Genomic DNA, 24366 nt, shown 5'->3' on the forward strand with positions numbered 1-24366 from the left:
GGCGGCTGCCAAATCCGCGTTTGCAGCTGCTGCTGCCCAATCTGTGTCTGCGTCTGCCCAATCTGTGTCTGCGTCTGCGTCTGCGTCTGCGTCTGCGTCTGCGTCTGAAAAGCATCGAGCCACTGGGGGAAGAGCTTGGCCACCAAGTCCATGTCGACGGTGTTGTCGTCATGAATGCTCGGTCGTTTCCTCCCCTCGGCTGCCTTTTCTTGCCTAATGAAAAACTTCTGAGCGTGGCTCGCTACCTGCGCAGCCGTTTTCGTCACCACTACGTTCCTTGAAATGCTCCTCCAATCTCCTTTCCCGTATCGCTCTAGCCCGATCAAGAACAATCTTTCATCAACATTACAAAGACAATGATCAACCCATCACTAAAGTATCTCTTCTTGATAAAAAAGCATAAGACAAGAAGACATACTTGTGTTCGTACGCACTCCAAACTTCCCAATCATTCTTCTTCCGCTTGGCCGGCGGCGCCGTTGCCGCCACCTGCGAGCCCGAACTCTCCGCGCGGTCGTGATCGTAGTAGTTCGGCGTGCTGACTCGGCCGGAACCGATCTCCGAAATATCGCGAACCAAGGCCCGGTAATGCTCATACACATCCGAGAGCGGTCTCTGCAGTATGTCAGCGATCCTCTGCAACCGATCCCACAACGATCCGGAGAAAGTCGCTAAAGCATCCTCGAGCACCATGTCCTCCGCCCTCGTCCAGGGATTCGCCGCCATAGCCACCAAATAAAAAAACCCTAGAAATCTGTGGACCTCAGTAAACTTATAGGATTTTTATGTTTATCATTATTTTTTTTTTTTATATTTTCGCCCACCTGACAATCCCTGATTTTGCTCCGTTTCTGTTGCAGTCATTATCCAAATATTTATATACTTTCTCTCTCTCCCTCGATCGCGCACACAATAATGATAATAAGCCTAATTATATAACCCACAATTTTTATTTACAAATTAAGCTACGATTTCCAATAAAAATTTGGGATTGGGAATAATGTGTATGTTTATTTTTGCTAATTTACTTAAAAACAAAAAACAAGTAATATATAATTATATTTGAATATTTAAAAAGTTACTTTTATTGTAATTTTTAAATTAATAATTAAAATCTAATTCAAATAATTATTAGCATCACTGAAAAAAAAAATTGAATTATTTTAGAAATTGAGCTTTAGTAAAATTTAGTTTTTCAAGTCAAAGCCGGTTTAGAAGAGTAAATGTCCAACACGTTTATATTTGCTATTTTTTCTAAACTCTATAAAAAAGTGTGTTAAACATTTTAATTTTATTCTGAATTATAATATAATGCAAAATTTTAAATAAAACCATAAAATTTCAATCTTCAAGCGACTATCTTATAAATGTTATAATGTAAATGAATTTTCTTATTTCGTTTGATTTCAATATCATTAAAAGAAAACATTACTTTGTAAAATAATTTCAAATTTTTCAGGAATTTGATTTTATAAAAACTCAAATAATAAACTGGATCTGCAAAAACCTTAGTTGTACTATAATGTTTCCGTGCTATAATTTTTTTATAAATAGAAATAATGAATTATAATACTCTTTTATAAATAGAAGGATTTTCAATAATATTCTTGGACCTTTATCTATTAAAGAAATAATTTAATATTAAAACCTATAAACACACAAGTTACATGGGCCACATTATTTATTTTTTGTACAGCATATCATAAATTACTTTTAACATTTCATATAATAAGTTTAAGTTTAATTATTTTTTTAATGATGAAGTTTGAGGATCAAACTATTATTAAATAAAAAAAACATCTAAACTTTGTTCCTCATATTTTGACGTTTTATAAATTTTCCTTTATCTACAGCCGTTTAAAATCAATGTACGTACTTAAATATCTATGGTACAATTTTTATTTTTATAATTTTACATTTTAAAAAATGAATTTTATTTCAAAACATATACATTAAAAAAAATTAATTTTGTTAAGACTCGACTGATAAAATGGAATCTAAAAAAGATATTTTTTTAATATACCTCAAATATTTCGCTAAAAGAATAGCAAGGGAAATAACTCGGTCGACCAAAGACTTTGAAAGATACCCCACGCGCCTTAGCTCCCGGAAGAACTTTATTTTGGATGAATCCAGCGAAAATCGCTGGACTATTATAACCCGGCGATATATGCTCCACGCGCACAACGCGCGCAAGCTGCGCGTGGGTATCGATTACAATACTGACTACGTGTTTTTTAGGTATAAAACGGGCCCAACGGATTTACTAACTTTAAATGGTCTTGTTAATTCCAACTCATTATTAACAAATGGACTGAATAGTCTCAGCCCATCATGAATAAAATACTCGTGAAATGGTACATCATACATGTATTTACATATTTTAATTTATTATAATATATCGATTTCTTTATTAGAAATTATGTTAGATTATGATTTTTATTATGTATACAATCTATAAATAGTTTATTTTTTTGCATTTCTAGAATATTCAGAGTTGTTTTTAGTTTATTAATAAAACTGTTAAAAAGGGTTTTTTTCTTCATTTTTTATTATTGTGGAAAACAATGGATCCAAAGTCCAAACAATCAAAATATTCCGAGTATTTTTTATTATCTATACAATCTATAATGGCACGTCTCCCAAACCGGTTCTAATTTTCCAAACTCTAACCAGAAGATTATTACCGAAACGGGTAATAATAAGCTTAAAAGATTTTACCGCATAACCATGACTCCCTTCATTTCCTTCTGCTTCAAAAATTAAGATTCACCCAACACAGGAGAGAACCTGATGATTTATTCACCTGTGACCGCAGCCAATTTCCTCAAAGAACCTCCCGCCTCTTTTACGACCACTTGCCACGCCCATTGGGGAAAAGGTTAGTGGATTGAGTTGGCATTTTCATGCATGCGTCCAGCCAAAACGATGAAAACACTTACAAGATTATGTCGGTGGGCAAGGACAAGGTGAAGAGAGCTTAAGCTTTGAGGATGATTCCATCCAACTTGTTACCTCGTGAAAAAACACAATGCAACGGCTTTTCAAGCCTTATCACTTCCCTCTAAGTTTAACACTCTGTCTCTTCTCGTTGAGAGCAAATCGACGAGCCATACCAGGATTGTAGAAATTTCTCATGTGTTCAGAAAGCCTGTGAATAGCCCTGAGGTTGCCAGCCGCCGAGAGTCTCGTTAGGAAAGAGTCAAACATCCGATATGGCAGGTTTAGTCTCCTGTTCACAACTTCTTCCAATAGAAAGCACGCCTCGTCAGCTCTGTTGCACCCGAAAAGCCCATTGATCATAACACAGAATGTTTCGGTGTCCTGACGGCAATTTCTCTTGTCCATTTCATGCCATGTATCGAATGCCCTGTCGGGATCATCCATTTCAAAAAACATAGAAATCAGCATGTTGTAAGTTTGGACACTAGGGATGCAACCCACCTCGATCATTGTTCCATAAAGCTTAAGGGCGTCATCGCTTTTCTTATTCTCACAGAGGACTCTAAGAAAGCAATTGTAAGTGACTATGTCTGGTGGGTAGCCTTTGTTTCTCATCTCATGCAAGAACTTGTAGGCTTCCTCTGTCTTTCCAGACATACATATACCTTCAATCACTTCCTTGTATGTTGACACATCGGGAAGGCAACCTATGCTTATCATACGACCTATAAGTTCAAAGCATTCTTCCATTCTATCGTACCTCGCTAATGCCGCAATCATTACGGCAAAGGTCTTTGCTGTAGGTGCAGACACCGTCGAGCCTTTGGTTATCATGAAGTCAAACAATTCAACAGCTTCATTCACCTTTCCAACTTTACAAAAAGCATCTATGGCAGCATTGTATGTAAAATTATCTGGCTTACAACCTGCTTGGATCATTTCTTCGAGTAATGCCATCCCCTTTTTAGGATCTCTAACTCTACACCAACCGAAAAACAAAACATTGTATGTATTTGCATCGGGTTTAATTTGCCTTTTCATCCTTTTAAACAATGCCTCGGCATCCTTCACCAGACCAGACTTGCACAGAGCATCAAGAAGCACGTTAAAAGAGTTTATCTCAGGCTGTGTCTTGACTCTTATCCGTTTCTTGGCAGAAAATTTCTGAACATGGGTCAGATACTTCTCGCAGTACTTTCTAAGAATCTCCTGTAAAACGTCAGCAGGAACAGCAGTTTTCTTGTTCCTCTTCATGTAATCAAGCATTTCAATTACAATCCTAAACTGTTTGTTCTTGTACTTGGTGCTGGATAGTATATCAATCATCTCATTGTATGCACAAGGCTCATGGGAGTAATTCTCTTGGTGTCCTGCCCAGGTGAAGAATCGAAAAGCCACTTTTTCCTCGTAATGAAACCTCTGCAAGATCTGGAGTACCAATGGGGTTGTCAACTCAACCCTGATATCATCTAGGGCTTTTTCCATATCATCATACGCATTCAAATTAGCCATAATAGTTTCGCATACGATTTCAACCATATGATCACAACCATTTCTACTTATTTCAGTTTCCTCGAGACCGCCCAATGTCCTACCTTCTGTTACCCTCGTTGTCAAACCAAATTCCTTGGAATTCGCAGCTACATCTTCTAAACATCTATCCCCAACATTATTAACGCAAGAATCAATTGCTCCGTCTATGGAAAAAGTCGGAGAACAGAACAAATACCTCCGAAACGTATCCGGATAACAAATTTCGCCAGTTCCGTAGGCAATGAGATGAGAATTCAGCAGACGAACCACGAATTCAGACCGCTCCGGTGAAGTTGTCGAGAAATTCAGGGAAATTGAGGAGCGAACAAAACAGGAGACAAGCCGTCTCATCGTCGCAGCCAGGATAAAGCGAAACCCTATTTGAAAGCTAGTCAGATCACTTTAATCCCACTCGAATACCTTGTGCCCTAAAACATCGGCGACCGACAACTGAAAAACATAACCAACCAAATCAGACCAAAAATCCATATGGATAAAGCTCGAACGAAATGGGAATGAAACAAGATTACAGACTGAGAGACCGATTCAAAATTGAAACATCAGAAACCGATTGTAGACCAACCCAAACCCTAGCAAGTGAGAAACCGATCAATCAACAAACATAAACCGAATCGTAGTCTAGGCCACACGTTTCTCACAGATTCACAGGCGAATCCAACACAAATAAATAGAAATTCCAAAAAACCGAAGCGAAGCAGGGACGAGTTTGATCGAAACACAGACAAGCGATGAACGTAGAAACGAGCTCACCTGAATTGAACTGGAAGTAGATACACTGGGAGAGACGAGAGGCCGTGGCGAGGGACTTCGGCGGTGAGAGGCGGGTTTCAAGATTTAGGAATCTCTTGCATTAATTTACAGAAAGAGAACTATATTTATGATTCCGTCCTTTATGTTTACTTTATCTTCCATTAAAGGACAATTCTTTTTTGCTAATTTATGAATAAACCCCTATTTCCGGAGAGCACACCGTTTTCAAAGCGGAAATTAAAACTCCATGCCGTTTCTTCGAGATCCCTTTCTGCTTAAAAACATCAAGCAGTTGGTCTGGGGAACTTCTTCGGTTAACACAAAGAAAATGTTTGATATCAATACATTGAACGAGACAATCTAAACAGATGGTTATGTTTATTAATAATTATTATTTTTTATCTAAAATCAATAGAGTGTAGTATAATAATTAGAGCCATAAAAAATGGTTTTAAAATTTGAATTAAAATTAAAGGATTATGATGATGGTGCTTAGAATAAGGAGCCAGAGAAAAGGGACAGCTGCACACGAGGAAAATTGTAGCTCTGCCACAAAACATGGGTTCTCTGTAAGCTTTAGACAGAGCAATGTCGTTGGGACAAGAGATGCAATGTACCAAAAATACATTAAAACATGTGTATAACCGGTTCCACTCTTACACATCTTCAAATACTATCCAATACTCCAATTTACTCTTTGGGGGCATGAAAACAAAAGGGATGGGTCCGGTTTAACATTTCGGTTAAGATCGATCTGTGACCGGTTAGACAATCGCTTGTGGCCCAAGAAACCGGGAGACCGGTACAAAGCCAAGAATTTTGACCATAGAGCCATAAAGGAAGAGCCACTAGAGGAACGATAATAATATAATTTAAAAAGGAGCCGGCAACGTAACGGACAAGAACAGGGTCTGCCTCTTTCCATCCAGAATTATATATATTATTATGCCCTATGCAACGCACACCATAAATGCTCAACACTAAGTACCAAAATAGATTCTTTTTTATACCAAAAAAAAAATGTTTATTTCAAAACTCATTTAAGAATTTACAAATTCGGAGAAGGTTTCTAAAAAATGTTTATTTTCCCTCACTTGGATTGAAAAAATATATCTTTAATACAACTTTCTTGGATATATTCTAAAATAGCCCTTCGAACAGCTACGCTCGGCGTCTCGAAGTTCTCTGATAGGCTGTTGAGACAATCCAATTAAATTTCCTCTCTCTCTCTCTCTCTCTCTCTATATATATATATATATATATATATATTTATGTATGTGCATAAATTAGGTCCCATTGTCTCCAGAAGTCCACAACTCTCTTGTCAGTTTTTTGTCGGAGTAACCATCAATGGCTCCTGAAAACTGCAGTTTCTCAAGAACCAAAGAAGAAGAAGAAGAAGAAGAAGAAAACGTGGCTGTGATCTTCGGAGTCACGGGACTGGTGGGTCGAGAGATAGCCAAGAGGCTATCCTCTAAACCCAGATGGAAAATCTTCGGCATTGCCCGGAATCCGGAGATTAAGCCGACCAACAACGGCAAAATCTACACTTTCATATCCTGTGATCTGTTAAACCCGTCCGAAACCAGGCAGAAGCTGTCGCCATTGCAGGAGATCGTGACTCACGCCTTCTGGGTCACATGGTCTGGTGAGTTCCCTCTGGACACCGACGAATGCTGCGAACAGAACAGTAGAATGATGGCCAACGCATTGGGCGCCATTCTTCCCAACGCCAGAAGGCTGAAGCATTTCTCCCTTCAGACAGGGATGAAACACTACGTCTCCTTGAGAGACCCTCTGTTTCAGACGCTGTGTTATTACAGTGAAGAATGTCCGAGAGCGAGATCTGGCCGTAACTTCTACTACGCCCTGGAGGATTTGCTTCACGAGAAGCTCTCCGGTAATAATACCCTTTGGTCGGTTCATCGGCCCGGATTACTCCTCGGTAGCTCAACGAGAACTCTGTATAATTTCATGGGAACTTTGTGTGTGTATGGAGCTATATGCAAGTATCTGAACCTGCCATTTGTCTTTGGAGGGACGAGAGAATGCTGGGAAGAAAGTTACATAGACGGGTCGGATTCCCGGTTGGTGGCAGAGCAGCATATATATGCAGCGACAAGTGGTAAAGTAAGTGAAAAAGGTGAAGCCTTTAACGCGGTAAACGGGTTTAGGTTTTCGTGGAAGGAGCTTTGGCCACAGATCGGGAAGAAACTTGGAGTGCAAGTCACCGAAACCGAGATGTTCAACGAGGGTTTTTGGTACGAGAGAGAGATGGCCGAGAAAAACCGCGTATGGGATGAGATCGTGGAAAAGGAAAGGCTTGCACGGACAGAGGTCGGAGATTTGGCAAACTGGAGATTCATGGATATGCTGTTCAGATGCCCTTTCAAGCTTCTGGGGACAAGAGACAAAGCTGATAGATTAGGGTTTAAGAGGAGGTTTAGGACACTGGATTCGATTCTGCATTGGATCGATGTGATGAGAGACGAGAAGCTTATTCCTCATACCAGAGATCGACCCCCTTTTGTTTGATGGCAATAGTCTCTTTTTAAATCTGCTTAAAGGGTGTTTTGTTTTGTAACCAAATATTTTGTATTTCGTAATTAACCAATCAAATTCCAAAATTTATGATTAGTGGCAAAGCACACATTTTCTCCCTATGGCATAAGTTTAGTCGGACTCAATGTTATGGATTTTTTTAATTATTATATTTGTTGGTTTCAATTTGATTATTGGTAACGCATTTGTATTATTTTTTTCCAGCTTGCTTTCGAAGAAGAAGAGTCGGACAAGACAGATTGGGTTTGGCTGTTAAGATAACGTATTCTTCCCTATTTATGCCCATCATCGCAAAACTCAAGTGGTGGAGAAAAATATTTTAAAAAACTACAAATATGCAGTTAAAAAGGTGAAAATGAGTTAGTTTTTTAACTTATCTTTGTAAATTTTAATTCAAGTTTGGATGGTCTACCAGCAAAACATATTCTTATTCTACATTTAAATCTAAACGGGGATGGAGATGATTTTTCTGTATCTTTTATAATATATAATTAGATCAAAAGTTTGATAAATTTAGGGATTATTAAAAAATATCTGTAGGTTTAAAATATATAGTATTATATTCAAATATAAATTTATCATTTTGAAGTAAATATTTTTTTATTCAAAAATGATATTCGACACGTGCGAGTTGTCAAATAGGGGCTCTAGACTTTGAAATCTCAAATGGGCTCTAAATTTACATGCAAAAGCCCAACGGGCTCGTGAACGTCAATAGCCTCTGGCCCAATCGGATGGTTTCGACGATTCACGAAACTCACTGTTGAGCTGGCGGTTATAGATCGTACAGAACATTTTTTAAAATCTGCCAACGGTACATTTGAATTCACAAACAAATGCTTTCGAAATTTCGTTATCACAATAAAAAAATCAAATTATTATTTGTTTCGATTAATTTTTCTGGATGATATAAGCTTTTATCATGTTTAAATTCTTCGTTTGGACTGTTTTTATTTTTATTTTTTAATTTCAATAAAAAATGAAGAGAGGTAGACGATTAGGGAACTAACATAATCCACAAAATTTCAGAGCCGTTTTCAACGATTCAAATTCCATTCGTATTTTTGTGGCGTTCAATTTCTACATGAATGCAATCACCTCCCTCCCCGACAAAACACGATGTCGTTTTCGCCTTCCTCACCAGGACCATCCATGGCGTCCTCCTCTCTTATACTTCACTTTCCACGGATTCACATCTCGTGGAGTCTCTGTTGCCGACGACTATAGCGATGCTATCCCTGCGCGTTCCCGCTCCCACGAATGCCTTCGATCTTCGGCCATTCCTCGCGGGATCCGTCCCGCGGCGGCGGAGGAGGGAGTTCTCGCTCTCGCCGGCGTTGGTGGTGAAGCGGTGCGAAATCAGAGCGGCGAAGACGGATGTGGCGGTTGCATCGGCTGAGGAGCAGCTCCCGGATGGGCTGCAGTCGGAGCTCATGCCGAAGCACGTGGCGGTGATCATGGACGGGAACGGGAGGTGGGCGAAGAATCGCGGTCTTCCGGCGTCAGCGGGTCACCAAGCCGGCGTGAACGCGCTCAGAGAGCTCGTCGAGATCTGCGGTCGATGGGGAATTCAGGTCCTCACCGTTTTCGCCTTCTCTACCGATAATTGGATTCGACCTAAGGTGAGAACGAGCTTGTTCAAAATTCTCCCTGCTTAATAATATCGCCGAGTTCTCGATAATCATTTTGATACACCAAAGCAAGAATTTCAAATTCTGGATGTTCATAGTTCAATGATTCAGAAAAATAAAGTAATCAGATGCTCCGGGGATCATTTACTGTTAGATTGTGGTCCTACAACTCTTATTTTTTGGAAGTAGAACATTTGATTCAAATGTTCATGTTAGTGTGGTTTGATTCGGTTCCTCTGCAGATCGAGGTCAATTTCTTGTTAAGCTTATTCGAAAGATCGCTGAAATCGGAGTTGAAGACCTTAGCGGAGTAAGTATCTCCTCTCCTTTTCGTCGAATCCAAATCCAGTTTCAGACACGACCCAAGACATGTTTCATCCTTAAACCCTCCTGTCCTGTTCCAAAATGCAGGAACAATATCCGGATATCGATAATAGGGGACACTTCCAAGCTTCCAAAGTCACTTCTACAGGTGATAAACGAAGTAGAAGAATCCACTAAAGACAACACCAGGCTGCAACTCATAGTGGCGGTGGGCTACAGCGGGAAATACGATGTTCTTCAGGCGTGCAGAAGCATCGCCCAGAGAGTGAAGGACGGTGAGATTGAAGTGGACGACATCGACGAGAGCTTGATAGAGCAGGAACTGGAGACAAACTGTACGGAGTTTCCGTACCCGGATCTTCTGATACGAACGAGTGGAGAGCTAAGAGTGAGTAACTTCCTGCTGTGGCAACTGGCTTACACCGAGCTCTTCTTTGCTCAAGATCTATGGCCTGATTTCGGCAAGAGTGGTTTCATCGAGGCCTTGAAGTCTTTTCAACAGAGGCAGAGACGATTCGGCGAGAGGAAATCTTGAGGTTAGGTTCTCTTCTGTCCAATGATCATGTTCGAATATATATATATACATACACTTTGGTTCTCTTGGGATATACGCAACATGTGGGAATACATTTTGTATATGTATAGTGTATAGATATGGAAATCAATTATATGTTTTTATGCTCATATACTTTGCTAAAATGAAAGAACACAAGTTTGGCATCACATTATTCTGAATCAAGCCTAGAAACAAAAGGGCTAATTATTAAACACACACACACACATATATATATATATATATGTATATGTCAAGCCCTTTGTCCGAAACGTCTATCCCTCTGCTGATACGAAATCAAGGCCTCGACAAAATCGTCCTCCCCGAAATCAGGCCAAAGGACGGGCGAGAAGAAGAACTCAGTGTAAGCAGATTGCCACAAGTAGAAGTTGCTGATTCTCTGTTCGCCGCTTGTTCTGATCAACAAATCGGGGTTAGGGAACTCCGTACACTTTGTTAGGAGCTCCTTCTCGATCATATCTTCGTCAACATCTTCCATTTGGATCGAACCACCTTTCGCCTTGCGGACGATTCTCTTGCAGGCCTGCGAGATATCGTACCTTCCGCTGTAGTCTATGGCTATGATAATATGTTTTGTGCTGTAGATTCTCGTGGATTCCTCGATCCCACGTATCGTCCGGAGGAGAGATTCCGGGATCTTCGTAACGTCCCCGATGACGGAGATTCTGATTCTCTCCCTGCATTAGAGAAACAAAACAAAACTTGGTAATGTTTTAAACTGCATCATATCGCAATGTCTGTCTCGTCATAGGTTAAACAAGTTTCTTTACTTATACCTCTGAAAAAACGGAATCTTCAACTTCAGATACTTTTCGAACAAGAACATCAAGCAGTTAACCTCACCCTGGATGACAAACCAGACAAGAACTGCACTAAGTCCATGGTGTGATACTATGAAGTATGCGCACATCAAGTACGATGAAAATGTATACGAAAAGGAAAAGGAATAGGCGTAGTTTTACTGACATGGGGTCGGCCCCAATTCTCGGTGGAGAAGGCGAAAGCCGAGAGAGTGTGGATCCCCCGTTTGAAGCAGAGCTGAGCGAGCTCGACCAACCCTCTGGCTCCTGCCTCGTGGCCTTGCCCCGTCGCCAATCCCCGTTGCACCGCCCACCTTCTGTTCCCATCCATTATCACCGCCACGTGCCTTGGCATCAGCTCTGGCCTCAGCAGCCCCATTCGAATCTCCCCGTCCTTTTCACTGTCATCGCTACAAAGACATGAACACTTCCCCGCTGTAAAATAAAAACTGAGAAAATGTGGCTAAGTAAACTGAAAATGCTGGTGTTCGTCGTCCTTGTGATTAAAAAGTGTGACTCATAAGTCAACCTTTCACGTCCGATTGTCAAACGTGAGAGCTTCATGACATGAAACATCCAGATTTTTTGTGAATTCTCAAGTGGTGATGTTCTCTGATTGTAAATTGTAATTTATTGTAGTTTAGATTTGCAGAGAGAAGGAGACGATATCGATTATAATTACATTGTTGATGGTTTGGCCGTGCATTCTCAAACACTATTTACTGTATGGATTCCCCTAATAAATCATACAGATTCATTAAGAGACGTGAGGGTCTTATAACATGGAATAATATCCTGATGAGAGGATAATGTTCTTACAAACCATTTTTGAATGGCGGGTTTTGGGTTTCAGGCTAAGAAATCCAAGGTGAATTTGATGGAATTTTCCCACAAGGTTTATTTCGATATTGAGAGCTGGTACGATCTATTTTTGCTTCTGGGTTTGTCGTGTTTGGAACCGGAGAAAGGGAACAGTGTCCAGAGAGTAGGAACCAGAAGAAGAAAGAGAACGGACAGTGTAATACAGAACAGAGACAACATAATGACTTTGTTGTGGCTTCTTGTCTTTGTGTAGCTATATATATACACATTCATATATACATACATACGTATATATATAAGCAACTCTCTTTTTAACTAGAGCTGGGCGTTTCGGTTCGGTTCTTGGGAACCGAACCGAATCGAACCGTTAAAACGGTATTTTTTCCGATCTGAAACCGTTTTTATTTTCCGAACGGTACTATTTTTAGAGAACCGAATTTTTCTGGAACCGAACTGAACTTTAAAAATCCCGAAAACCGAATATTTTTAAAGGAAATCTATCATTTTTTAATAAAACCTAGAACTGAACCGAGATACCGAAACTGAACCGAACCGAATACAATAAAAAGCCCGATTGGTACCTATTTTTGTAAATCCGAAAGAACCGAACTGATCTATTTCGTCCCGAATCCGAACCGTTTCCCGAAACGTCCACCCCTATTTTTAACAGATGGAAACAGGAGAACTGAAAAAATAAAATTTAATGTTTACCACTACCATTACCAGAGTTGATGATACTTCATTAATGAAGTAATTATTATTTGTACTTGTAAGATGTTCTCTACCAGTCAAGGGCAATCGAACTAAGAGTGGTTTTGTTATTATATTATTGTATGTAACCAAGAATCAAATGCAAACTTGCTCTCCCTTTTTTTTTTGAAAGTTTGGTATGATTGGGGTGATATCTTGCATTGAAATTGATAGCTACGTGAATTTATATGATAATGTAATTATGGGTAGGTTAGGGCGAACCGTACTTAAACGAAAAAACGTTATTTTTTTCAATTTGAACCGTTCAAAAATTTTGAACGATATTAATTTTATAAAAATTGAATTTTTTATAACCGAATTGAATTTTAATTAAAAATCGCGAAACTGAATTGATTTGAATCGAATATAATATAATAACCGATAGTACAAATATTTTTGTAAAACCAAAAAAATCGAACCGAACCATTTACGATCTGAATCCAAACCGAATACCGAAATATCCACTTCTAATTATGGGTCCTATTTTAAATATGAATATCATGTGACATTTAGGTGTCGTCTTGTTATAATTTACGACTTATTCCAAACCCTAACTAACGAAAATGTAGTACAGAGTATAATTTGAGTAGTGAAAAATACTATTTTTAATAAAATATTACTTGTGAATTAATATATACAATACAGTCACCAAGCAGGTTGCGGGTATTTACATTATTTACGCATTAAATTAATGTACGTACGATATTATTAATGAATTGCGAGTGGTTGAAATATAATAAAAAAAATGAATCTAGAATCTTACAACTATTGAGCGCAGATATTATATTTCATAAATTAAATATTACATTTTAATCGTTTATATTCGAATATAGTTTCTTTTCTCTAATCTAAAAATATTGTTATAGTTTGTAGAGAAAAAAAGTTGTAAAAAGCTATACATTTGTATAATCTAAAAATATATATACCAAAATCATACTTAAACATTCACCAATATATCAAGCTTGAAGATAATGTATCAATTCAAAGAAGTTTTGGCATTAGAGTCTAAAATATTGAAGGGTTTGCTTGTCAACATATATAAACACAACATCTGTATTAAATATGAAATAACCACACTATCAAATGTTTTCTATCAATTATTTATTTAATGTTAGCATATTATTAATCTTCGTTAGTTTGGACCAAATCCGTCTAGCTAGTTGTTGTCCCAAAATCTTTAATCTTTCAATTATATATATATATATATATATATATATTCCTGAAAGGAAATAAATGAATATATACTGTAGTAACTACATAAAAAATCATGAATAAACGCATTAAAAAACTCTATACTTTATCATGTCAACGGAAACAAGTAAAGAAAAAAAAAATCCAACATGCTTATAGAAACATCCAACCAAGTGGGTTCTTAGTTGCGCCATATTGTCATGTTTCATTGTCGTTCCCTTGTCTCCTATCTAGATTTTTTTTTTAATAAACAGGAGATTCACACTTTCATCCATTTAATCTTCTGAATTCGAATTCAACTTTTTAGTGATACAATTAATTACGTGTTCTCTTCTTAAAATCGAATCTCATGATCTTGAAGATGACTTTGTAATACCAACTAGATTATATCTAGATATTTTTTGCAACACCCACATTTTTTTATGAAAAAAATTATAATTTAAAGTTATATGCTCTATCAATATCAATAGATATGTATATAAATGTATATGTTTCCGAGCTTCTGTGATTCTAAACGGGAAAAGGCTACGTATTTTATTATTTTCATTTAAAACAGTTTTCTATATTATTGTTGTGTATATATATATTAACATAATTCATTTATTATTTATAAAAGCAAAAAATAATTCCTTTATTTATTGGGATCTAACCAACCATATATTCATGAATTATTAACTATAATCTACATAATTATACTAATGCCTTTTCATATACTGGAACATATATATATATATATATATATATAACGGACGCGCGAATTTCGTGATATAATATCTTTAATCGTACGGTCTATTATGAGCTCCTTTATGTCATGGACGTGGACCGCTCGTGAAAATGCAACAGGATAAGGTTTTATCATTTAAGGATATAATTTCGGGCCATTATATCTCCCATATATATATATATATATATATATATATGCACTCATAGAATACAGAAAGTACGCGTGAATATAAAACTCAAACTACCATATTCTTTTTATTTAACCATATTAACAATAACGTTTTTTTGGTGGCCATGAATGATAACGTTGACCAAAGAGTAATATCATATATTTTACCAAAAAAAAAAGAGTAATATCATATATATATATATATATATGTATATCACATATACATAGGTGCTGTGTATATAACAACTTGAATGTAGGGATTTGTGATTTGATATCTAATGGAATAAATTGGGGGTTAGTGACGTAATTTCTGACGCAGTTCGTGGGGGTTGGGTTTTAGAGTCATACGGCGGCGCCATCGGTAATAGTGATCTCCTGCATCATACCTCACCAAAAGCTTTTACACCATCCATTACTGTTATGCCACGTCTACGAGTCGAGATTTTTCTTCCTCTACCCTTATCCATAATTCCCAACTGCATCAGAAAATTTAATTCAGTTTGGAAGAACATCTGAATCGTAACAAAACATTACATCAATTTTCAAATTGAATTTTCATAATTTTTATGGGTATATAATTAGGATTTAGTCTGAATATATATATATATATATATATCTCACACAGATAAGTTGCAACCTATCAGGAAATTTTGACAATAATTGTGGTTAATTGTGGTTATTGACTCCTTTCACTTTACACAGATCTTCTTCCAAAGATGAAAGATGGATGATTAGATTAGTGGATGATTATCTTTAGCTGATCCTCCACGTGGCAGCACATAATTGGAAATTATAATAACAATAGAGGTGTGCTTAAAACAGGGGATCAAACCCCCGTTCGGTGCAGTAGTTTAATCCTTCGGTATTGCCGATCAAGGGCAAAACTGTCATTCAAACAACCACTTCGCCTCTTTTCTTGAAAAAGCAGACTTTGAGAAACCCAAACTGGGATCATCGGATTGGGTGAAACATCCAAATAGCTAAAGGAGAAGCCATCACCAAACCCTTTTTTTTTTTCATCATCTTCTTCGTATTTTGAATCTTTGTTCGATACTTGTGAATCATCGCTTGCTGGAGTTTCTGTTTGTTTGATGGGAATTAGTTTCTGGGGAATTTCCCTGCCATGGCCAAATTGTCGTTCAAGGATTCTCTGAAAGCTCTGGAAGCCGATATCCAACACGCTAATACACTGTAAGCCCCTCCTCTTCTTTCTCTCTCTAAAAAAAATAAAAAAATCTTCACTTTCGGTTTGGGTTTTGTCCAAGTATTGGTTTTTTTCCTTGACCCAGATGAAAGGTTTTGCTTTTACTTCTTCAGTTATGGCTGACATATCCTATATTTTTGTTTCACTGTGAAATCCGTGAAGATTCCCTTACTGAGCTTTCAGGTTCTGCTATTTGATTTTTGTAGGACCACCATTGTTGCTTTGAAATTAGATTTTCTTTTTACATGTTCATAAACAAAGATGAGAAATTGCAGGGTCCTTTTTTTGGGTATCTTACTTAATCACCGGGTTAGGGTTTAATTTGGACTCGAATGGTCTTTGAAGAAAACTGACAGTTTGTGTGGCCTCTGAGGTTTCCTTAGCTGCCTGAATTTGAATGGGAGACTACTTTTTGTACATCAATGTTTAAATGAGTGATGTGTTGTTCTGCTTCTTATGTGAGACCTGCAATAGATTGTTGCTTTAACTGAAGTAGACAACTTCTGATCAATGTCTGGACAGAGATTGTGTACTCAACCAGTGGTTTTTGTCTGTTAATGTAGAAGCCGCAACAGTTTGTGGCTTTCTGATATTGCTTTAGCTGAAGTAGAACTTACCAATCTAGGCGTGTGAAATTGATCATTGTCTGAACAGAGATTGTGTAAGTGCTTGCAATCATCAAATCCTGTTGTAATGCCGCTGATGATGAGAAGGGTGTTGCATTTTTTTTCTCTTTTTGATTTAACAGTGCTTTAGATTATCCGCGGGATAAGGATGGAGCTCGTGTTCAGATGAGACTGTCTTATAGCCCGGCTGCCCAGTTCTTCCTTTTTCTTGTTCAGTGGACTGACTGTCACCTTGCTGGTGCCCTCGGTCTTCTCAGAGTTCTTATTTATATGGTAATGTTTCTTGATTCATTCATTCCTATATCTTCCTCTCTTTTGTTTCACTTTTTGTGTGTGATTGTTTGATTAATCCTGTGGATTTGTTCAGACCTATGCGGATGGGAAGACCACAATGGCAGTTTACGAAAGAAAAGCCAGTATTAGAGAGTTCTATGGTAATGGTTGGAGCTTATTTTGCTGGGGGGAAAGTGTATTATTAGCGAGTTCGATGTTGTTTATGCTTACGGGGCTGATTGTTCTGTGAACAGCTGTGATATTTCCGTCGCTGTTACAACTACAAAAGGGCATTACGGATCTGGAAGACCGCAAGCAGAAAGAGGTTTGCAATATGAGGTACAGAAGGAAGGATGAGGGAGAAAGGGGTAAGCTCTCGGATATCGACATTGAAAGAGAAGAGGAATGTGGGATTTGCATGGAGATGAACAGCATGGTCGTGCTTCCCAACTGCACTCATTCTTTGTGCATCAAGTGTTACCGGGACTGGTAAGTTATCACAGTATCCATTCAAAGCATCTACACTTCAGGGTCATGTAAAGTGGAGACCTTTAGTTTGTGGGTGTGATCTCGATGAGAACCACCAAGTTTTATTCTTTGATATTGTTTCTTAATGGTCTGATAGATTTGATATTGAGTCCCAAGTTCTAATCTTTTTGACCCCTATGTCCGTAATCGGCTGCTTGGTAGAACGGTTTTCAGCTAGAAATCCACTGAGTTTGAGTGTTCTTAGCTGCCTGCTCCATAACTTTGTGTAACCTATGATCCAATCCTTTTTGCCATTGAAGGCTGCTCTTATGTGGGTTTGAGGTTCTATCCAGTAGACGACTAAAGATTGGATATTCCATTTGAAATTGTGTAAAGATTGAGCATTTCATTCTTTGGCAGGCGAGGGCGGTCTCAGTCGTGTCCCTTCTGCCGGGACAGTTTGAAAAGGGTAGATTCGGGTGAGCTCTGGATCTTCGTCGAGAAAACCGACGCAGCTAATCTCTCTGCCATCACGAGAGAGAATCAGAAACGGCTGTTCATGTTCATCGAGAAGCTTCCACTGGTGGTTCCAGATCACGTGTTTGCGTCTTCTCCCTACGATTGCCATGTCAGGTGAAGAAGAAGAAGAAGATGGAGGAAGCTTTTCTTATAAAAAGCCGAAACCGGATCTGGTAACTGTCTCTGTATATGCGTCTGAAATTGGAAAGGAAGGGACACTGTGTATGTATGTATGTATTAGAGTAAAAGCCTTCTTCCGTTTCTGGGAAAGTTCTGTTCTACGTGCTTTTTTGGTGCATTTGGCGATGCTTTCCCGTTCCCGTTGAAACCTCTCCATGTAAATCTGTTAATCTAAACCTCTTCCCACAGAAGAAGGTTTCACTCTCAAATTCAGTCAACGGAGATGCTGCTCCTTCTGTTTCAATCAGAGAGTTCAATGAAAAAAGGTTTGTCTATGGAATCTGCAGTAGGGTCCTCGTCCGTATTCATTGACAATTTCTGTTTGCAAGGGTCCTTTCGTCCCCTTCTTACGCCCAAAAACCCAAGGAAACGGTGAGACAAGAGTTGGTGGAGAGTGAGACGGATCATGAATGGTCCTGAAGGCGAGCTCATATCAACGGAAGGGAGGAAAAGAGGGATTCTTTAGAGCAGCAAAACCCAGAAGATATGGTGCTGATGATGATAAAATTATTAACTATCAATTTTAATAGAAACAATTATCATCTGTAAATTATCAACTATCAATTTTAATAAAAACAATTATCATCTATCTAAATTACTCAAAAAATAATATTTTATATTTTTTATAAAAATCTATCAAATTTAAATAAAAATATATTTTATTATTATAAATATTATATTTAAAATTTTATCATATATTAATATTTTAGAAGTTGTAAATTATGTATATTTTATTGGTTATAAATATAAGAGATAATATATATATATATATATATATATTCTAAAATAAAATAAAAATATAGTAATTTTTATATGTAATATTGTAAATTAAGTATATTTTATTTGATATAAATTTTTATATTTAGAATGAAATATTTTTTATAAATTTAAATCGTTGATGATTTTTTTATTGAAATTATTATAGAAATCTATGAAAAAAATTAATTGTTATAAAAAAAATCAAATTAATAGTTTGCAACTATTGAAATACTAAAATATTATAATATGATAAATTTAAATAAATATTATTTTTTATTGTGATTTTTAGGATTATATTATTTTATATGTTTTCTATCCAAATTTAATAGATGTTATAATAAATGTAAAACATTATATGTTTTGAATAATTTAGATAGATAATACTTTTTTTATTAAAATTAATCATTGATAGTTTTTTTATAATAAATTTAAAGAGAAAATTTAGTTTTAAATAATATATATAGTTGATGGTTTTTTTTTAAATTAATAGTTGACAGTTTTTATAACTAATTTAAGTAGAAGATTTTTTTGGTGTAAAGGTAATAGTTGAAGATTTTTTTTAGGTTTGTCCTATTTTTTATTATTTATTTATATTTATTTTTTAATTTGTAGTGATGACAAGTTTGGTAAAACTATGTTAAAAATTTGACTGTAATTTTGATCTATCGAGAATTTGAAAAAAATAAATAAAAGTTAAAAAATTTGGTGAATTTGGAACCGAACTTTTGAATATGACACATTATAATTTTTGGATTTTCCCTTTATATTGTATTAACAAAGGCTGGAAATCATCGTTAAACCCTAAACCCCTCCCGCTTCTTCTTCTTCCTCTTCTCAGCTCTCTCTCTCTCTCTCTCTCTCTCTCTCTCTCTCTCTCAGAATCTTTGGGGAAATTGGAATTGATGGCATGAGATTTTCTGGCTTTCAAAGCGGTGTCTTTCTGTGTATCTCACCTTCTAGTAGGGTTGCTCTATGCTTCGTTGCTCTCGGAAGCTATTCCGGTTAGTCGTCTGGAACTTTGCGCTCTTCGTTACTTTATCTTCACAGTTTCTTGTGAGTTCTTTTATGGTTAATTTTCCGCAGATTAGAATAAGCAAATGGGGGAGAGATTGCGAAAGACTGTTTGGGGTTGAAATCCATGGCGAAATCAATTATGTATCATCTCTGACCATTGAATTTCATTGCGGAATTGGGTTTGAATTTTTGGGCAAAATTTTGAAACTTTCTGGTGTCAGCTGTTAATCTGAGGATTCTGTTTTATTTTTTGTGAACCATTTCCAAAGATACTGTCATCATCGAGGTGACAGTACGGAATTCACCTCTGGGAATGTTCGAACCCAAGTGAGTAAACTTATGGGGATCTCTGGCATTGATCCAAATAGTTGATGACTCTAGATTCTGAATTGTTGTCACATGTACTTGCAATTCTAGTCTTCATTTTTGGGGTACTTAGGAGAAATTTGCTGTTCTTTGCAGTGGAGATGTCGCATATTACGCATTTCACAAGTTTGGAGATAATGGGTGCTTGATGAAATTCGTTGTCTGTGATTTTACCCATCCGACAAGTTCCTTCTATCACACCCTTTGTCTTCGCGAAGAAGACAGAGAAGGTTGTGAAGTTGTCGGAAGAGTCCCTGAGCAAATCAGTAGAAGCTCTTCTGGATCGCACCTTAAATACGAATCTCGGAAACCATCTGTTTGTGAGTCGAGTTGTCTGCAGCATTGGTTCAAGAACTGGCAAGAAAAGAGGAAGCACAAGCTAACAGCCAGTACTTTTGCTCAGGCGATCGGTTTCTTTCCTCGCCGTAGAGTCCAGCTGTGGCTGGAGAAAATCGGGGCAATCAAGCCATTCTCCGGCAACATGGCCACCGCTTGGAGCAACGTTAAGGAGCCAACGGCTCTGGAGAAATATAAGCTGATAACTGGATGCAGTGTTACCCATCCCGGGTTTCAAATGTATGGCGAGAAAAACCCGGAATACGATTGGATCGGAGCCTCCCCTGATGGAGCCATTGATGGTAATGTATATGGGTTATCTTCTGGAGGCGTTCTAGAGATAAAATGCCCCTACTTTGACGGAGAGAGACAACCAGTTCCATGGAAGAGGGTTCCGTTGTATTATTTTCCACAAGCTCAAGGCCTGATGGAGATAATGGACAGAGACTGGATGAATTTGTACTGTTGGACTACCAGGGGTAGCAGTTTATTCAGAATCGACCGAGATCCTGAATACTGGTATGCCGTGAAAGTAGCAGTTTCCGATTTCTGGTGGAAAAATGTCCAACCAGCAAGAGACATATACACTAATTCCGTAATCACTGAGCCACTCGCGGAGTTAAGAGAGTTCAGGCCAGCACCAAGGCATGAACTATGTCCCTATATTGTGAATGAGAGTCGGATAATCAGAGAAAACTCAAAGTTACTGATGCGTGAAATTGACGATAAAATGGTAGGCTGAATTGCTGCTGACGTGTTCTCGGACACGGTCCTGGATTTAGATCTCTAGAAGATGCTTAGCAACATTTGCATATGGACAAGGTAGTAAGAAAGGTATGATGTTGAGATGTCTGTTCCACTTTATTTAAGCTTTCCATAACTCTTAGCAGAAGCTTAGAACTGGAATAAGCTTATGGTGCTCTCATTCGGAACAGAAGCCATGATCATAACTCGGAAACATAACGTTTTTAGTGTGAAATATGATGCTTAACTTGGAAAAGGTTTGAAATTGATTGCCTGTGACAATGGAGTTTTCCTCATGTCAATATGTTTCATATCCATCCATCTTTTCAGCTTTAGATGAATTCTGTTCCGGGATAAAACCTTGAGGGGCGACACTGGACTTGGCTCGGCGAATTTTGCAAGAGGGTCAGATGAGAAAAGGCCAGTGGCAGGCACAACCTTGAGGTAAATGCTATTGTAGCCTCTAACATGAACCATGGATCGAGATTTCATATCTAGTATGAACACGATGAGGTAATTTTGGAGATCTGCTGAAATCCCGAATTTTGGCAGCTTGAGACGGCCGGTTCTACGCCAATAACACGACCTCGTGAGATTTTTGGTGTAATTTTCTTCAGAGATCAGAGTTTTGCTCTGTCTGCCTGTTTTCCCGTGAGACATTTTGCTTCAGAATCCTATCCATTAGCCATTAGCTCATTTAAACACTTAACCTTATTTTAAACAATTTATATACTGCGGCTTCTTTACTTACATTTGCCCATTTAAAAAAAAAAGACATTCACCAGTTGTTGTCTCTTATGCTTTTTTTTTTTTTTTTTTTTTTTTTGGAGTTTGGCAGAAACCAGAAGGATGCCATGGATGACCCATGAGTCACTGAACCATACGGTGGAGCCGGGGCCTTCACCCGATCCATTTCGAAAACGTGTAACCCAACACAGGGGGTACACAAATATCTCCATTAATCTATTTTAATGATGGTTACTTCTCGTGCCATTTGTACAGTCTGTATCTTGTTTTCATAGTTTTATTTATTGTAGGTTAAAATTTAATTTATTAAGCTAATAATGTAAAGTAAGGGAATTGGTTTAGTAAGATATGAAAAAGAAGAAAAACCCAGAAAACTCCAACAATGTAAACTGTAAAAATGCGAGAGAAGTGAAAGGAGAAACAAAAAAATATCTCAGTAAATTATGATGAATAATATTATCTGTAATGTAACAATGATTTTAAAGTATAAAATATGATGTTTATATAAATAATTAAATATAACAATAAATTATACTGAATCATATTATCGACAAAATCTTTGTGTTTTTTCATTAATATTTGCACAACGGTTAGTGAATATTGTATTATAGACATAATAATTCATGTGAGAGAAAAAAACATTATAATTCCATTTTTGTCCTCCTGAGAAATTAAGTGTGTTACGGTTATTGGGTCATAAAGTCCATTTGATTTTAGATGCGAAACGTATTATAAGGCCTCTTAAGAAATAAAAGGCCACACCAAATCCTTTGCATGTCCACTCTCAAGCCCCGCGCGTTAGTTACACGCGTTCATTTTGGTCTGTTTTCGAAAAATGGGCGCGTGGGAACGGTCTTTGTCTCCTTACGTCTTCGTTTTTTCCCCTTTGTTCTCTTCTCTCTTTTTTTTTTTTGATGGTTCTTAGTTATTTTTCTATAATAAATTATATTCCAAATGCAATTATTTTTGTATCCAAGAAGAAACCCAGAGGTTAATGGAGTCCATGGCTCTGAATTATTCTCCTCTTCATTGTTATGTTCTTTAATCTAAACTTCACTTACTTCTCATCATGTTCTTTAAATTCAGTATGTATATATATATATATATATATATATATATATATATATATGAATTCAAAATACTATATTCCCACAACTAACACTGAATAGAAACATGATAAACAAGGAGCAAATAGAGACTTGTATGTTCTTCTATCCATTACTAGACCCTAACACACATCGCATAGTAGCTAGCATCCCCGCATATATATATATATATGTCGGATTGTAGTCATCAAGCTTTGAGGTTGTGAGTTGAAAAGTGGGGAAGAGGGAGAGGACGGAAGCCATGGCTAAGAGATGCATCCCAGATGGCGTCCAAATCATGGAGAAGAGACGAGCCACACTCGTGCCTTTCCCATCCTTCTAAGGCGTGCACTATCCCTGCTGCCCTTGCCGCGCTTATCGCCTTCCTCGGTAACCAGTTCTGCAATTACATATATATACACATATATGCATGAGAATCCTATATATACACTCACTTTTTTTCATTAATTTTATCGATCTCTAACCTCGCAAGAGTGGATGTTCTCCAAAGATTTGGGAACTGTCAAAGCGGGTGTGGTGTGATAGAGGCAATCTTTGCGCAACTCCTTGGGAGGGAACTGCGAGAAAGGGATGAATATTGACCCTTGTGTGGCCTTTCCCTGTTCCTTTTCATCTATCCCTTCTCCTACCAACCATATCTGCACCCACATTTCCTTAATTAGCTTGTTAATGCGAACCCTTTCCAATAATTTTGCTGTTTTTCTTTTCGAAACTCTATCCATGGGTTTATACCTTGTGCGAAGGCAGAGTTTTAGAGGTTGAATAGAGCAGGCGGTCCCTCCACTCGTGCGGGATGCAACCCATGAGTTTATCGTACTCGTCTTTACGAAGGGTTGTGACCTGAATGCGTCATTTACAAGAAGAAGTGAATGATGGTGAATTGGTGTGTGTGTGTGTGTGTATGTATATATATATATATATATATATATACCCTTTGCAAGCTAAGTAATGAAATAAGATGGATGGAGGGTATAAGTAAAAAAGGAAAAGACCTTGATTCCCTTTTGGCAGAGAGCAGAGGCAATGGCATAGGCGACTTTTGTGAGAGATCCTCTCATTACAACATCGACTGTCCCTTTGGGGACACTGTTGATTACCACAGCAGCGGCCAAGCTGCTTCCATCCACCACTCTCATTCTTACCTTTGGGTGCTTCTCTATGTATTCCTCTCCGTTCCTGTTCAGCTCCTCCCCCTGTTAATTCATTCAAACGTCATGGTAATTCACTCTTT

The 24366-nt window shown here is 37.6% G+C and overlaps 8 protein-coding genes across 16 annotated transcripts in view; 4 read left to right on the forward strand and 4 right to left on the reverse strand.

Moving 5' to 3' along the window:
- Positions 1 to 836, reverse strand: part of LOC104799395 (transcription factor DIVARICATA-like) — a 1182-nt gene extending 346 nt beyond the window's left edge. Inside the window, exons 1-2 of the mRNA XM_010521901.2 lie at positions 419 to 836; positions 14 to 333 (exon numbers count right to left, since the gene is read on the reverse strand). Of these exons, the coding sequence (XP_010520203.1) occupies positions 14 to 333; positions 419 to 726 (628 nt within the window). The 5' untranslated portion in view covers positions 727 to 836. The remainder of the gene's footprint in view (positions 1 to 13; positions 334 to 418) is intronic.
- Positions 837 to 2521: 1685 nt separating this feature from the next.
- LOC104799396 (pentatricopeptide repeat-containing protein At1g73400, mitochondrial) lies at positions 2522 to 5339 on the reverse strand. Of its 2 annotated transcripts, XR_769571.1 has the most exons (3): positions 5248 to 5339; positions 2943 to 4926; positions 2522 to 2857 (listed from the first exon to the last, which is right to left on the reverse strand). XR_769571.1 is itself a non-coding variant. In XM_010521903.2 (2 exons), exon 2 carries the CDS (start codon positions 4825 to 4827, stop codon positions 3055 to 3057), a length of 1773 nt encoding a protein of 590 aa, XP_010520205.1. In that variant the 5' UTR covers positions 4828 to 4853; positions 5248 to 5327; the 3' UTR covers positions 2522 to 3054. The 2 variants fall into 2 exon arrangements, 1 of the variants encoding a protein (XP_010520205.1); XM_010521903.2 differs by having other exon boundaries at positions 2522 to 4853; positions 5248 to 5327.
- Positions 5340 to 6566: 1227 nt separating this feature from the next.
- Positions 6567 to 7869, forward strand: LOC104799397 (iridoid synthase). Of its 2 annotated transcripts, XM_010521906.1 has the most exons (2): positions 6567 to 7147; positions 7286 to 7869. In XM_010521906.1, exons 1-2 carry the CDS (start codon positions 6598 to 6600, stop codon positions 7780 to 7782), a joined length of 1047 nt encoding a protein of 348 aa, XP_010520208.1. In that variant the 5' UTR covers positions 6567 to 6597; the 3' UTR covers positions 7783 to 7869. The 2 variants fall into 2 exon arrangements, with proteins under 2 accessions (XP_010520208.1, XP_010520207.1); XM_010521905.1 differs by having other exon boundaries at positions 6567 to 7869.
- Positions 7870 to 8941: 1072 nt separating this feature from the next.
- Positions 8942 to 10448, forward strand: LOC104799399 (dehydrodolichyl diphosphate synthase 2). The gene is made up of 3 exons (XM_010521908.2): positions 8942 to 9431; positions 9683 to 9750; positions 9852 to 10448. The coding sequence occupies exons 1-3, from the start codon at positions 9039 to 9041 to the stop codon at positions 10297 to 10299; spliced, it is 909 nt and encodes a 302-aa protein (XP_010520210.1). The 5' UTR covers positions 8942 to 9038; the 3' UTR covers positions 10300 to 10448.
- A 15-nt stretch (positions 10449 to 10463) lies between these two features.
- On the reverse strand, positions 10464 to 11589 carry LOC104799398 (dehydrodolichyl diphosphate synthase 4). Its single transcript, XM_010521907.2, has 3 exons — positions 11305 to 11589; positions 11115 to 11182; positions 10464 to 11015 (listed from the first exon to the last, which is right to left on the reverse strand). Exons 1-3 carry the CDS (start codon positions 11515 to 11517, stop codon positions 10571 to 10573), a joined length of 726 nt encoding a protein of 241 aa, XP_010520209.1. The 5' UTR covers positions 11518 to 11589; the 3' UTR covers positions 10464 to 10570.
- A 4087-nt stretch (positions 11590 to 15676) lies between these two features.
- Positions 15677 to 18307, forward strand: LOC104799400. Its single transcript, XM_010521909.1, has 5 exons — positions 15677 to 15984; positions 16746 to 16896; positions 16991 to 17057; positions 17151 to 17385; positions 17785 to 18307. Exons 1-5 carry the CDS (start codon positions 15917 to 15919, stop codon positions 17999 to 18001), a joined length of 738 nt encoding a protein of 245 aa, XP_010520211.1. The 5' UTR covers positions 15677 to 15916; the 3' UTR covers positions 18002 to 18307.
- Positions 18308 to 19640: 1333 nt separating this feature from the next.
- On the forward strand, positions 19641 to 22460 carry LOC104799401. Of its 7 annotated transcripts, XM_010521917.2 has the most exons (6): positions 19641 to 19823; positions 20299 to 21183; positions 21276 to 21372; positions 21613 to 21726; positions 21835 to 21933; positions 22121 to 22460. In XM_010521917.2, exons 1-3 carry the CDS (start codon positions 19795 to 19797, stop codon positions 21289 to 21291), a joined length of 930 nt encoding a protein of 309 aa, XP_010520219.1. In that variant the 5' UTR covers positions 19641 to 19794; the 3' UTR covers positions 21292 to 21372; positions 21613 to 21726; positions 21835 to 21933; positions 22121 to 22460. The 7 variants fall into 7 exon arrangements, with proteins under 7 accessions (XP_010520219.1, XP_010520216.1, XP_010520212.1 ...); XM_010521914.2 differs by adding an exon at positions 19906 to 19977 and having other exon boundaries at positions 20299 to 21726; XM_010521916.1 differs by adding an exon at positions 19906 to 20163 and having other exon boundaries at positions 19796 to 19823; positions 20299 to 21726.
- A 693-nt stretch (positions 22461 to 23153) lies between these two features.
- The window catches only part of LOC104799403 (protein ECERIFERUM 1-like), a 4422-nt gene continuing 3209 nt past the window's right edge, over positions 23154 to 24366 (reverse strand). The window contains exons 7-10 of the mRNA XM_010521920.2: positions 24128 to 24328; positions 23868 to 23975; positions 23600 to 23773; positions 23154 to 23514 (exon numbers count right to left, since the gene is read on the reverse strand). Coding sequence (XP_010520222.1) covers positions 23323 to 23514; positions 23600 to 23773; positions 23868 to 23975; positions 24128 to 24328 — 675 coding nt within the window. The 3' untranslated portion in view covers positions 23154 to 23322. The remainder of the gene's footprint in view (positions 23515 to 23599; positions 23774 to 23867; positions 23976 to 24127; positions 24329 to 24366) is intronic.

The sequence above is a fragment of the Tarenaya hassleriana genome, unplaced genomic scaffold (genome assembly GCF_000463585.1).
Source record: "Tarenaya hassleriana unplaced genomic scaffold, ASM46358v1 Cleome6, whole genome shotgun sequence".
In the NCBI taxonomy this organism is placed as follows: Eukaryota; Viridiplantae; Streptophyta; class Magnoliopsida; order Brassicales; family Cleomaceae; genus Tarenaya; species Tarenaya hassleriana.

What these genes read in the sequence shown, in the direction of transcription:
- LOC104799396 (XM_010521903.2), bottom strand. Translation starts at nt 4,827, where the DNA reads ATGAGACGGCTTGTCTCCTGTTTTGTTCGCTCCTCAATTTCCCTGAAT.
- LOC104799397 (XM_010521905.1), top strand. Translation starts at nt 6,598, where the DNA reads ATGGCTCCTGAAAACTGCAGTTTCTCAAGAACCAAAGAAGAAGAAGAA.
- LOC104799399 (XM_010521908.2), top strand. Translation starts at nt 9,039, where the DNA reads ATGCTATCCCTGCGCGTTCCCGCTCCCACGAATGCCTTCGATCTTCGG. An exon ending in ATAATTGGATTCGACCTAAG is followed by an intron (nt 9,432 to 9,682) that starts GTGAGAACGAGC and finishes GTTCCTCTGCAG; the next exon opens with ATCGAGGTCAATTTCTTGTT. An exon ending in GAGTTGAAGACCTTAGCGGA is followed by an intron (nt 9,751 to 9,851) that starts GTAAGTATCTCC and finishes TCCAAAATGCAG; the next exon opens with GAACAATATCCGGATATCGA.
- LOC104799398 (XM_010521907.2), bottom strand. Translation starts at nt 11,517, where the DNA reads ATGGGGCTGCTGAGGCCAGAGCTGATGCCAAGGCACGTGGCGGTGATA. An exon ending in AGAATTGGGGCCGACCCCAT is followed by an intron (nt 11,183 to 11,304) that starts GTCAGTAAAACT and finishes TTTGTCATCCAG; the next exon opens with GGTGAGGTTAACTGCTTGAT. An exon ending in AAGATTCCGTTTTTTCAGAG is followed by an intron (nt 11,016 to 11,114) that starts GTATAAGTAAAG and finishes TCTCTAATGCAG; the next exon opens with GGAGAGAATCAGAATCTCCG.
- LOC104799400 (XM_010521909.1), top strand. Translation starts at nt 15,917, where the DNA reads ATGGCCAAATTGTCGTTCAAGGATTCTCTGAAAGCTCTGGAAGCCGAT. An exon ending in ATCCAACACGCTAATACACT is followed by an intron (nt 15,985 to 16,745) that starts GTAAGCCCCTCC and finishes TTGATTTAACAG; the next exon opens with TGCTTTAGATTATCCGCGGG. An exon ending in TCAGAGTTCTTATTTATATG is followed by an intron (nt 16,897 to 16,990) that starts GTAATGTTTCTT and finishes GGATTTGTTCAG; the next exon opens with ACCTATGCGGATGGGAAGAC.
- LOC104799401 (XM_010521910.2), top strand. Translation starts at nt 19,795, where the DNA reads ATGCTTCGTTGCTCTCGGAAGCTATTCCG. An exon ending in TGCTCTCGGAAGCTATTCCG is followed by an intron (nt 19,824 to 20,298) that starts GTTAGTCGTCTG and finishes TGTTCTTTGCAG; the next exon opens with TGGAGATGTCGCATATTACG.